General features: G+C 46.6%; 1 protein-coding gene across 1 annotated transcript in view; it reads right to left on the bottom strand.

Annotated features, from left to right (window-relative positions):
* Window positions 1–13,706, bottom strand: part of caprin1.L (cell cycle associated protein 1 L homeolog) — a 34,761-nt gene that overhangs the window by 7,787 nt on the left and 13,268 nt on the right. Inside the window, 7 exon segments of the mRNA NM_001246303.1 lie at window positions 1,080–1,188; window positions 1,745–1,897; window positions 2,007–2,093; window positions 8,797–8,849; window positions 9,005–9,145; window positions 10,905–10,987; window positions 12,764–13,002. Of these exon segments, the coding sequence (NP_001233232.1) occupies window positions 1,080–1,188; window positions 1,745–1,897; window positions 2,007–2,093; window positions 8,797–8,849; window positions 9,005–9,145; window positions 10,905–10,987; window positions 12,764–13,002 (865 nt within the window).

Genomic DNA, 13,706 nt, shown 5'->3' with positions numbered 1-13,706 from the left:
AAATCTGTTTGCTCTTTTGAGAAATGGATTTCAGTGCAGAATTCTGCTGGAGCAGCTCTATTAACTGATGCATTTTGGGAAAAAACATTTTTCCCCCCCATGACAGTATCCCTTTAAAGGGGTTGTTCACCTTCCAAACACTTTTTTCAATTCAGTTTTCAGCTTGTTCCCCAGAAATAAAACACTTTTTTCAATTACTTTCCATATTTTACAGTTTTCCCAAAATCTAAGTTTAAAGTTGAATGTTTGTGTCTCTGGTGTTTGAGTCTGGCAGCTCAGTAATTCAGGTGCAGACTCTGAACTGTGAATTTTGCAACATTGAGTTGATACATTTCTCAGCAGCATCTCTGGAGTATTAGGAACTATTGTATCAATTCTAACAGCCGCCTGTAATGAAACTCAGGGATTCTGCTCAGCAGGGACAAAGATATTAAGTGTATCAACTAAATGTATCCATTAAGAACAGGTTACAGAGTCAGCGACCCCCCTCCCAGGGCTGCTTCAGAAGGTGAAAAATGACACTTTACACTTCAATATTAGAAAAAACAGTGAGAAGTAAAAAAAAGTCACTTTCTGTTGATCTATTGGAAAACAACTAGTTGTTTGAAGGTGAACCACCCCTTTAACCAAGTAGCCATACTGAAGAACCCAGGGCCGGATCTACATAGCAGGTGCCCCTAGGCCCATTGTCATTCATCACCCCATTCCCTCCTTTTTATTCTCTTAAATTTTCATCATTAGGACCAGAGAAATGGGGATTGGTGCATGGGAAATAAAAAAAAAAATATTTTTTTTATTTTTTTTTTTTGTATTTCCTGCGTATTCCCAGCATGTTTGGAAAAAAAATGTGGGTCTGGTTGGGCAGCATGCCGCCCCCTAAAATCCTGCCGCCCTAGGCCCAGGCCTTGGTGGCCTTTCCACAAATCCGGGCCTGGAAGAACCCCCACTCAAGAGCATCCTGGTGTAAAAAAAAAAAAAAAAAGCTCAACATCCCCCTCCACTAGCCTGTACTAAACAGTGAATATCCAATATATACAAACAGATCTATAGATATAAACCCAGTTGTGCACGAAGCTTACCAGGTGGGCACAACATCTGTGGTAGGTCCATGGTCTGAGATGGGTTCATGGGCTGTGCCGATACGATGGCTGGGTCCATTGCTTGGCTCTCATACTCCAGCATAGAGTCCTACCAAGAACAAAATGTACAAGAAATTAGGGGTGGGAAGGGGTTAAGCATTTTTACTTCGTTTTTTGACAAAAAGTCACGCAATTTCCCTCCCCGCCCCTAATTTGAATATGCAAATTATGATCTGGATTCGGTTTGGCCGGGCAGAAAGATTCAGCCGAATCTGAATCCTGCTGAAAAAAAGGCAGAATTCCAAACCGAATCCTGGATTCAGTGCATCCCTACAAGAAACGAGTTGTTCCGTTTTTAGAAGAGAGATCAGTAAGAGTAGGACTACATGGACGTTTTTGGCATGATACGACGCGCTGCGACAGAAATAGGCAAGAGATAGAAATGTCAGATGAAGTTGCAGCGTTGATTCGACGCGGCTCGACTGTCTGATGCAGACTGCGACTGCATCAGATAGTCATGTGGCATTGGATCAACGCTGCAACTTCAGACATTTCTATCTCTTACGTTATTTGTGTCGCATGCGACTTGTTGCAGTGCGTCGGATCGCGCTGAAAACGTCCATGTAGTCCTACCCTAACTCTGTAGCCTTGTGTGTGACAATCACCTGCATGAAGTTGTACGGACCCTGCATTTGGGCCATCAGGTCTTGGACTTTCTGCCTCCGGACAATGGGGTCGGGTTGGACTTGAGCAATAACGTTTAATGCGAGGGGTTCGGGGACAGGCGGGGTTGCGGCTTGCTGGAGTGAGTTTACAACCTTTAAGAAAGTGGGAGGAAACATTAAGTGTCATTGTACAATGCAGAACACAAGTGTGGTAGTGGAGTGGTAAGAACACACAACAGTTACACACAGGCATTAAACTTACTTCAACGGTTTCTACCGACCACTCATCGACTTGCTCCTTCTCACTGCCGCTGTACTGAGCCTCCGTCATGAACTGCCTGTTAACAAACTGCGCACAATAAAAACGACAATTTAATCGGATATACATGCGAATATGAACATCTGTAGGAGATCACCAAAGCTATAAAAAGAAAAATCAAGTGTCCCAAAAAACACAATATTGCCCAAAGAAAGTAAATTGGAATTATAAACAACTCTCACAACAATCTGTTGGCCTTTCCCACTCATTCCTTTTCGCTTAGATTAAAGAAGCGCAATCCTAACATTAAATCCATTGAATTGCAGTTGACTAAGGGACACATGGAGCAAAGGTTGCACCCTTCTGGAGTTCCAACACTTAAAGGGGTGGTTCAGCTTTAAAGGAGAACTAAACCCTAAAAATGAACATTTCTAAAAATGCCATATTTGATATAACAGGATTTTTTGATACTCACCGTTAAATCCTTTTCTCTGTAGTCGATAGGGGGACACAGGGAACAGCTGGGGTTAAGCTCCACCCTCCGGAGGCAGGACACTTGAATAATTGATTAAAGGGGCGTGACCTAGGGTCTGGCTTAACCCGGTGCTACGCCAACCTAATCAGTTTGTACCAAAGAGACTGCTAACATAAGAAAAACAAAACTGAATGAGCAGAACGGTAACTCAGGGAGTATTCCCTTATGGACCAACATGGTCAACATCTCGCCGCGGGGCGGGAAGCCCTGTGTCCCCCTATCGACTACAGAGAAAAGGATTTAACGGTGAGTATCAAAAAATCCTGTTTTCTCTGTCGTCTCAGGGGGACACAGGGAACAGCTGGGGACTTAACAAAGCAGCCCCGAGAACAGCAGGGTGGGAGCGGAAGAGATTGGTACACATTATTGTACCACAGAATGTAACACCTTATGGCCAAACGAGGCCTCAGAGGAAGAAAAGGTGTCAAGTCTGTAGAACTTTGTAAATGTGTGAACAGAGGACCAGGTGGCCGCTCTGCAGATCCGATCCAGGGAGGCCGAGTTGCGCCATGCCCAGGAAGCTCCCATAGCTCTCGTGGAATGAGCACGCACTCCTTCAGAGGAGATCTTCCTTTAGAGACATAAGCTAGATGGATGAGTTCCTTCAGCCAGCATGCAATAGAAGTCTTAGAGGCTGCCATGCCTCTGCGAGATCCCTCGGGGATCACAAACAACCGTTGGGAACGTCGAAACGTCTTAGATTTCTCTATATACCAGCGGAGCGCTCGGACAACATCGAGACTATGAAGTCGTCTTTCTTTAGTGTTAGTCGGATCCGGGCAAAGGGAAGGTACGATAATTTCCTGGTTGATGTGGAACGAAGACACAACCTTGGGTAGGAATGAAGGCACAGTGCGCAGAACTGCCTTATCCTTGTGGAAAACCAGGTAAGCGGGATCACAGGAGAGAGCACTGAGTTCGGATACTCGGCGTGCTGACGAAATCGCCACTAGGAATACTACCTTCCAGGTAAGCAGCTTGTCAGGGATAGTACCCATGGGTTCGAAGGGAGGATCCAGTAAGGCTGCAAGGACAAGGTTGAGATCCCAACCGGGGATCGGAGGGCGGAACGGTGGTGCCACATGGGCAACACCTTGCAGGACGGTATGAACGGTATCTTCTAGAGCCAGTCGAGAATGGAAGAGGGCTGATAGCGCCGATACTTGTACCTTCAGTGAGTTAAGCTTGAGACCCAGTTGAAAACCTTGTTGTAGAAAAGACAAGATTCTTGGTATGTCGTAATCCAGAAAGGGGAACCCTGCCTCTTGGCACCAACTCCAGTAGCTGCGCCATACCCTATGGTAGGCTTTGGACGAGGTAGGCTTGCGAGATTTTAACATTGTGGCAATGACCTCTTCAGATATGCCTCGTCTCCGCCAATTGTCCGCTTCAATAGCCAGGCCGTCAAAGCGAAGAGGCCCGGATTGTGATGTACTATGGGCCCCTGGTAAAGGAGATCGTCCCTGGCTGGTAGTCGCACTGGTGGAGACACTGACATCTCTTGAAGATCGGAGAACCATGTTCGTCTGGGCCAATAGGGGGCTATTACAATGACCTTGATGTTCGATCGTCGTATCTTTTTGAGGACCCTGGGCAACATGGGCAGAGGAGGGAATACGTAGGCTAGGTCGAAGTGCCAACTTTGAGTCATGGCATCCACTCCTGCTGCTAACGGATCCCGGGCGCGAGCGATGAATGATTGTACTTTGCGGTTGGTTCTAGAGGCCATCAGGTCTATCTGGGGGAGGCCCCACTGACTGACTAGGTGGGAAAACACCTCTGGGTGAAGCTCCCATTCTCCTGGGTCTAGTTGGTTTCGGCTGAGGAAATCCGCTTTCGTGTTGTCCACCCCTGGAATGTGGATGGCCGACAGCCTTACTGAGTTTAGTTCTGCCCAGCTTAGTATCTGTTGGGCCTCCGCTAGAGCTGCCTTGCTGCGGGTCCCTCCTTGTCTGTTTATGTAGGCGACCGTGGTGGAGTTGTCGCTCTGAACTCTCACTGATCTTGCCTGCAATTGCTGCGTCCAGTGCTGGAGAGACAGTCGGACTGCCCGAAGTTCTAGGATATTTATTGGGAGAAGTGTTTCGGGAGCGGACCATAGTCCTTGTACGGATAGGTTGTCCAATGTCGCCCCCCAGCCCAGAAGACTGGCGTCGGTGGTTATCACTGTCCAATCCGGAATTGCCCAGGATTGGCCCGTTGACAGATTGTCCCGTTGTAGCCACCACAGGAGGGAGTCCCTTGTCGACTGTAGAAGAGTGATCTTCTGAGAGAGTTGACCTCCCTTCCAGCGGGACAGTATGTTGGCTTGGAGAGGTCTCAGATGAATCTGGGCGAATGGTACTGCCTCCATGGATGAGACCATCGATCCCAATACTTTCATGGCTAGATGAACTGTGGGAAACTGGAGGGAAGCTAGATGGCTGATTTGATCTCTCAGCTTTCTCTGTTTGTCCAGTGGTAGAGTAACCCGCTGGGAAAGGGTGTTGAACCCCAACCCCAGAAATGTCATCTGGTAGCTGGGAAGGAGATTGGATTTGTCCCCGTTTATGGTCCAGCCGAAGTCTTGTAGTAGTAGGATCGCCCTCTGGAGATCTGATTTGCCCTGCTCCCTTGTCCTGGACTTCAAGAGCAGGTCGTCCAGATAGGGAGTCACTGATATCCCCTGAAGGCGTAAAGAGGCTGCAGTCACTGCCATTAATTTGGTGAAGACCCTGGGGGCGGAGGAGAGGAAAATGGGAGAGCCACAAACTGATAATGGCGATTCTTGAAGGCAAACCTCAGGAAGCGATGATGAGGTGGCCAGATAGGGACGTGGAGGTAGGCGTCCTTGATATCCAGGGACATCATCAGTTGTTCCGGTTCCATTCCTCGGATTACAGACCGTAATGTTTCCATTTTGAAGCGTACAGACCGTATGTGTTTGTTGAGGTACTTTAGATCGAGTACTGGTCTGAAGGAACCGTCTCTTTTGGGAACCAGGAAGAGATTGGAGTAAAACCCGGAGAATTTCTCCTGCGCGGGTACCGGAACAATTACTCCGTTGTGTTCCATCTTGGAAATACAGTCTAGAAAGGCTTGAGCCTTGAGCAGGGCGGTTGGGAGCCTGGACATCAGGAATTTGTTGGGGGGGGGGGGGGAAAGAGAAGTCCAGATGAAACCCCTCCGAAACAATCTCGTTGACCCAATTGTCCGAAGAATGTCTTGTCCACACCTCCCGGAATTGAAGCAACCTGCCCCCAATTGGTTGCCGTGACCCCGGAGGGGGTGACCCGTCAAGCTGAAGTGGACTTGTCTGCTGGAGGCTTGTTATGGAACTTGTTCGGTTTCCATGCTGAACGTCCCTTATCGCCGGTCTTCGTTCGGAAGTTGGAACGGTGTGGTGAATTGCTACGCCTGGTGTAACGACCACTTTGGCCACGCAAATTTTTGCCCCGCCTATAGGAGGAAGGTGTTTTGGATTTAGATTGAGGGAGAAAAGAGCTTTTTCCCCCAGTGGCTTGAGATATGATCTTCTCTAATTCCTCTCCAAAAAGTTTCTGACCCTTGAAAGGCAGTGAAGTAAGTGACTTTTTGGAACTGATATCTGCCGTCCAACTTTTAAGCCAAAGAGTTCTACGGGCTGCTACTGATAGAGCTGAAGTGCGAGCCGTAATCTGGGCAGCATCCAGGGTAGCATCGCACATATATGCAGAGGCTTCAGCGATCGCTTGTGCCGTGGAAAGAAGTTCAGTTCTGGGAACTCCCTCTTGAATGTCCTTGACGAGAGACTCAGCCCAAGTCTGTATGGCCCTGGAAACCCAGGTAGAAGCCAGGACAGGGCGTAGGGTAGATCCGGCAGATGAGTATAGTGATCTCAAGAAACCCTCCAGCCGTCTATCGGTAGGGTCCTTGAATGCCGCCGCATCTGTGACTGGAAGAGCTGTGGTTCTTGAAAGCCTAGAAACTGGTGCGTCAACCATAGGTGGCATGGACCACTTGTCCATCCAGTCCTTGGGGAAGGGATAGGATTTAGAAGCCTGAAACTTCCGTTCGGGAGTATTCCATTCGTCATTAACTATGGCAATGAGTTGATCGTGAGCCGGAAAGACCGTAGAGGATTTTTGTTGCCTCTTGAATAAGCTGGCCTCTTGAGATTGGTGATCAGGTGAAGGAGTAATTTTTAGTACTTCTAGAACACTCCTGATGATGTTGTCAACGTCATGTTGAGGTTCACGGTGTCTGGACGCTTCGTCCTCCTCCTCTTCCCCAGAAGACACGTCAGAAAGAGGAAGTTCACCTTCGGAATGAGATGAATCTGCTCCTGCTGAGGAGCAGTCTGAAGGAGGGAAAAGGGAAGACTCCCCTTTGGAGGGGTCTGCCCTTTTGCGTTTGCCGCTGGATTTCTGGCCTAACTTGGCTAGAGCCTTTCCCAGGTTGTCTGCAATGGCGGGTAAACTTTGAAGTGAGGCCAATGACTGATAGCTGAATAGCCCAAGGAGGAGCCGTTGGATCTGCGGAAGTGCTTGCGCCCCCATCTAAGGTGATGTCTTCTATATTAGAAATATCAGATTGAGGCCCTAAAGGAGAGGTTCCTGGAATGGAAACAGAACCCTGCCCCCTGGAACAGGACTTGCAGAGAGGCTCGCCCTGACCCCCTGAGGTTTTGGCATTACATTTGGTGCACATGAAATAAGTGACCGTAGCTGGCGCTGCCACTGCTGGTGCTCTCCCCCCCGGCCTTGGGAATAACCCCCGACTTACCTTCTGCCATTGCAATGTCTATGGTACCTGCTGAATAGGTTTGGCAAAGGTACTGGGAACATGCAGATAATTGCCACAGCTGTTACTGTTAAGGCAGAATACTGCTCTATATGTGGTAGAGAGTATATCCCAGGACTAAAGGATTTGTCCGCCTGTGCCCCTGCTGTAACCAGCAGCTTGTGAGAGAATGCGCGCTGCTTTCGGCGCGAGTGAATCCAAGATGGCGCCGTGGAACGCATGTGTGCGTTCCAGCTACGGCGCGCAGAGAAAATGGCGTCTATGCACAGGGAGACTCGCTCCGCTGCTGAGAGCAACGAGTCCGTCCAGGGCCAGCGTGCAGGCAGGGCCAGAGTGCTATAAGTAAGCAAACAGTCTCCAAACATGGGGAGTCGCGCCAGTCTGCATGTTCCCCCTGTTGTCAGTCCCACAGTAAAGACCACGGCAGGCATAAGTGGAGGCAGAGGGGACAGGGCTCTCCCCCCCTGGGGGGGGGGGGGGGGATCGAGCAGGCAAGTGAGTGTGGTAAGATATTTCTGGTTACTCACATAAGTCATACCGGCCAGGAGACCCTGTATCCTTAGCAGGAGTGGGTATTAGTGGATGGTCGTTATAGCCCAAGGGCTAGGAAGAGACCCCGGTATGAGTCCAACGAAGGAGGTCCCCTGTTGATACAGGTAGCCCTGCTCTTGGGAGACCCCTTGTCTGATGAATTCTTCTGTAGATATATGTAGAAGATTCTGCATGTCCTACCTCCTAGCAGGACACTTAAAAACTGATTAGGTTGGCATAGCACCGGGTTAAGCCAGACCCTAGGTCACGCCCCTTTAATCAATTATTCAAGTGTCCTGCCTCCGGAGGGTGGAGCTTAACCCCAGCTGTTCCCTGTGTCCCCCTGAGACGACAGAGAAAATGACCTTATTGCACCAGCCTAAAGTGTCCAGGACTTCAAACTTGTCACAGGGGGTCACCATCTTGGAAAGTGTCTGTAACACTCACATGCTCAGTGGGCTCTGATTGGCTGTTGAGAAGCTAAGCTTAGGGCTCGTCACTAATTATCCAGCAGAAAATGAGCTTCCCTGGCTGTAATATAAGCTGATGCTACAGGTTTGCTGATTATTAAATTCTGATGCTAATTGCACTGGTTTCTGTGCTGCCATGTAGTAATTATCTGTATTAATTACTAATCAGCCTTATATTGTGACATTTCTATTCTATGTGTACTGTATATTGTGAGTGGGTCCCTAAGCTCAGTAAGTGACAGCAGCACAGAGCATGTGCAGTGAATCAGCAGAAAAGAAGATGGGGAGCTACTGGGGCATCTTTGGAGACAGGGCTCCAAAGGGCTGTGGTTGCCTTGGGCTGGTACAGAAGCACAAAACATCATGTACAACATTGCTGGCTACTTCTTTAGTTAGGCTTTAGTTCTCCTTTAAGTTAACTTTTTGTATGTTATAGAATGGCAACGAATGCATAGCTATGTCTAAACACCAAACAGAACAGAATTCGGTCTCTCACCTCAGTGGACTCCACTTCACTGGGCTCAGTGTATTCTTCTACGGGTTCTGGTTCTATACAGAAGAACAAAAAATTTAAAACACTTTGCAATTCGCTTACACTGGATTAAAAGACAAGCAATACAGAGGGACTAAAAGCTCAAGATAAGTCAAATTATGGTGGCATAAGAGGTGGCACAAAACCCACGATGAACAAAAACGTCACATACCAAGTTCCGGGGCTTCTTCTTCTGCAGGCGGTGCTGCGAGTGTTGGCTCCTCCTCTTCACACAGCCCATTCTGGTGGTTCTGTGCGCTGTCAAAGTAGCCACTCTGGAGAATTCGATCCAACAGATCCTTCAGGTTTTTGTCTTTGAAAAGAAAATAAATAAATAAATTTTATATGACACCACTCCTACAGGCCCATACAAAAAGCATCTACATGATTCGGCCAATTGAAGACACTTCTTTGATTAAGGTTGGGGCGATGAGATGGTTCACCACCAATAAGGGAGATGGGAAGAAGTTCATGGTGCTGCTGGATGCAGTTATCCTTACTACAGATAGGAGGCAGCGGTAGGGCTTTAGTCACCATTTAAAAGGAATTCGGTCATGATTTTTATGATGTAGTTTTTATTTCTAAATGACACTGTTTATTTACACTGCAAATAATTCACTCTACAATATAAAATGTCATTCCTGAACAAGCAAGTGTATTTTTTTAAGTTGTAATTGGGGATGCACCGAATCCACCATTTGGGATTTGCCCGAATCAAATCCTAATTTGCATATGCAAATTAGGGGCGGGAAAGGAAAAAGTGTGAACATTTTTCTCACTTCCTTGTTTTGTGATGGTCATGTGATTTCCATCCCCCCCCCTAATTTACATATGCAAAATAGGATTTGCTTCAGACAGACAATCTGAATTCTGCTGAAAAACGCAGAATCCCAAACCAAATCCAGGATTTGGTGCATCCCTAGTTGTAATATTGGTGTGTAGGTGCATCTCAGGTCATTTTGCCTGGTCATGTGCTTTCAGAAAGAGCCAGCACTTTAGGATGGAACTGCTTTCTGGCAGGTTGTTGTTTCTCCTACTCAATGTAACTGAATGTGTCTCAGTGGGACCTGGATTTTACCATCGAGTGTTGTTCTTGGATATACCAGGCAGCTGTTATCTTGTGTTAGGGAGCTGCTATCTGGTTACCTTCCCATTGTTCTGTTTTTAGGCTGCTGGCAGGGATGATATCACTCCAACTTGCAGTACAGCAGTAAATAGTGTCTGAAGTTTATGAGAGCACAAGTCACATGACTTGAGGCAGCAGGGAAATTAAATATAAAAAAATATATATTTGCTCCTTTGAGAAATGGATTTCAGTGCAGAAGTCGGCAGGAGTAGCACTATTAACCGATGTGTTTTGTGAAGAAAAAATAAAAAAAATAGATAAAATACGTTTCCCATGACAGTAGCCCTTTAACAGCCAGATGCAAACAGCATTTGATAAGTTACTAGCAAGACCAGGAAGCAAAGCTGGCAGTTGTAACAGAGACCTGGGACTAGGGAGAAATCTAGAATATCAGCAGCAGGATAAAAACAAGTGGAGCTTCAGTCTATTTTGCTTCTGGAAACAGGGCACATCAGCAAATATCTAGGCACTGGCACGGCGCCCGGGTTACTGCTGACCAAGGACAGAGCTGTGAAATAAATTGCATGATATCCGAGCACGGCCAAAAAGCAATTACAAGGGTTACAGCGCTGCCACAAAAAGAGAAGCGGCTCACACACAACATAGGCTTTTCCTCGTCTGGGTTTAAATTCCTCCTGCTATTGGTTCTCATCAGCATCAAGACTCAATCGTAGGGATGCACCAAATACAGGATTCAGTTCGGGATTCGGCCTTTCATCGAAATTCGGATTCGGCCGAACCCTAATTTGCATATTCAAATTAGGGGCAGGAAATGTGACTGTCACAAAACAAGGAAGTAAAAAATATTTTCCCCTTCTCACCCCTAATTTGCATATGCAAGTTAGGATTCGGATCAGTATTTGGATGAATCCAAAATAGTAGATTGGGTGCATCGGTACTCAATAGAAAATGAACATGACAGACACAGAAGATGAATCAAACTTACATGTAGTCCCACACACAGACTTCTCCTTGCTGTCCAGCACATCCCATAAGTGAGTGGAGGCCTGCTCGTACTGGTCACTTAGCCTAGAACAGGAGAGGATTCCATTTGGTTTGAAGCACTTATAAACCCTGCTCCACTTTCTCTTTATATTCTCTCAATCTCCAATGGAGCTCAAGTTTCCACCCAGACATTCACAGGCGGCCTAAACTAAGCATGCAGATGTACAACAATGGGGACCAGCAGCTCCAGAATAAGCGCCAGGAACCCAGATATATTTTACTGCAAAGCAGGATCACTTATTGCCTGAATCTGTAATGGTGCATAGATCGACCAATCAGCAATTAGATTGCTTGTGGGTTGGCCGGCTTCCGGGTTAGTCTTTTATTGATGCTGCGTCTGCTTGCCCTGCCCCTTTCGTGACATAATCGGTGGGGCGGGTCTTTAAAAGCGGAAGTCGGATGCAGGCAGGCATGGACCAAAGGAGGGTGGTTAGGGAAATCCCGAGGCACATTTGCTGGGGGGTTGCCGATACTAGGCTTCCTCCAGTGAATTAAATCACTATCGGAGTTGTGTAATAAAAAGGCACCAAGTTTGCCCAGGAGCAGTAACCCATAGCAACCAGGAAGTAGAATTTAACAGCCTGCTGTTTCAAAGCAAACACTTTATTGGTTACTATATGGCTACTGTTGAAAATTGGTGCCCTATACTATAGATCAGAGGTCCCCAACCTTTTTTACCTGTGAGCGCCACATTCAAATGTAAACACAGTTGGGGAGCAACACAAGCATGAAAAAGGGCTGTGATTGGCCATTTGGTAGCCCCAATGTGGACTGACAGCCTCAAAGAGGCTCTACCTGGCACTATACTGTTTTTTTTATTTTTATGCAAATAAAACTTGCTTTCAAGCCTGGAATCCGAAAATAAGCACCTGCTTTGAAGACCCTGAGAGCAACATCCAAGGGGTTGGAGAGCAACATGTTGCTCACGAGCGACTGGTTGGGGATCACTGCTATAGATGAAGGCTAGCCCTTTAAAAGCTTTATGTTGTACTGTCCTTTTAAAATATACTGGCTATAGGGAAGCAGTTGGTGGTTCACTTTGCATTAGATAGAAATAATTCCATGAGCGAAAGGGAAGTGGAATTAGTAGAAGACTAGAGCAACTCTCAAACAGCTGAGAAGATTCTCCTAGATGCTGAGCAGACTTCGGATTGGGCTTTAGTCTTTCGGGTTAACCAATGCAGATAGAAAGCACTCAAGAAGGGACAAGCGAACCCCCTCATGGCTGTGCAAGGCCTAAACCTTTAAAGCAGGGGTCCCCAACGTTTTTTACCCGTGAGCCACATTCACATGTAAAAGGAGTTGAGGAGAAACACTAGCGTGAGTATACATCCTGGGGGTGTGCCAAATAAAGGATATGATTGGCTATTCAGTTTCCCTATGTGGACTGGCAGCCTACAGGAGACTGTTCGGCTGTAGACCTGGTTTTTATGCAATTAAAACTTGCCTCCAAGTCAGGAATTGAAGAATAAGCACCGGCTTTGAGGTCACGGAGAGCAATATCTAAGGAGTTGGAGAGCAACATGTTACTCACGAGCTACTGGTTGGGGATCACTGCTTTAAAGCAACAGTTCAGTGTAAGAATAAAAACTGGGTAAATAGATAAAATTTCTAATACCGTAGTTAGGCAAAAATGTAATGTATAAAGGCTGGAGTGACTGGATGTGTAACAATAGCCAGAACACTACTTCCTGCTTTTACTGAACAATGCCTTTAAGTGGCAACATTCCAGTTTGCCTCATTTCACAGGGTTTTCCTGTGTATTTTTTTGCTTGGCAGACAGTGGGACTGTTGCTGTACCTTACGGAAGCGTCTCTTTCAGGATTCACCAGCTTGTAGAATTCATCCAGTAGCAGCAGCTCCTCCTCAGACACCAGCGGGACCCCATTGAAGCCTTGCTTTAAGTCGTTCCGCACTTCCTCATCTCCCAGTTTATCCAGAACAAACTGAAACTCCAGCACTGTCTTTAATCGTTTCTGTTCAGCTTCTTCTCGCAAGAGCTGCTCGCGGCGGGCAGCTTTCTTGATGCTTTTCTGGATCTGCAAGAAAATCAAAAAAAAAAAAATTGGGTCATTTTTTTGCTACTTTATGCAGGGACCCCAAAAAAAAAAAAAAAAAAAATTATGTGGTCCACCTTCACATTAACTTTTAGAGGCACATTTATAAAGGGCCAATTTTTGAATTCATGCGAGTTTATTAGAACTACCATAAATTCGACCAATCAAAAATGTATTCATAAAAACGAATTCTCAGCTTGGACAAATTGAATCAACCAGACAACTCGAATCAATTTCGATTTAGAAAAACGTGAATGTCAGGAAGGCTGCAAATATCACCCAATTGTTCCCTTGACCTCTCCCAATGACTTACCGTATATACTCGAGTATAAGCCGTCCTGAGTATAAGCCGAGGTACCTAATTTTACCTCCAAAAACTGTGAAAGCTTATTGACTCGAGTAGAAGCCTAGGGTGAGAAATGCAGCAGCTTCTGGTAAGTTTCAATAAAAAAATTGAGGGTTTCTGCTCCCATTGGAGGTGCCGGCGACCATTCTTGGACGCTGGCGAATATTCTTGGAGACTATTCTTGGACGCCGGCGACTATTCTTGGGCGCATGCGACTATTCTTAGACGCCGGCGACCGTTTTTGCGCTTGACCCGAGTATAAGCCGAGGTAGAGTTTTTCAGCATATTTTGTGGGCTGAAAAACTCGGCTTATACTCGAGTATAACAGCAATTTGGCAGG

This window comes from Xenopus laevis, chromosome 4L (assembly GCF_017654675.1).
Source record: "Xenopus laevis strain J_2021 chromosome 4L, Xenopus_laevis_v10.1, whole genome shotgun sequence".
NCBI classification, from domain to species: domain Eukaryota; kingdom Metazoa; phylum Chordata; class Amphibia; order Anura; family Pipidae; genus Xenopus; species Xenopus laevis.
The sequence above is the reverse complement of the archived record's forward strand: the minus strand, read 5'-3'. Positions and strand labels throughout refer to the sequence as shown.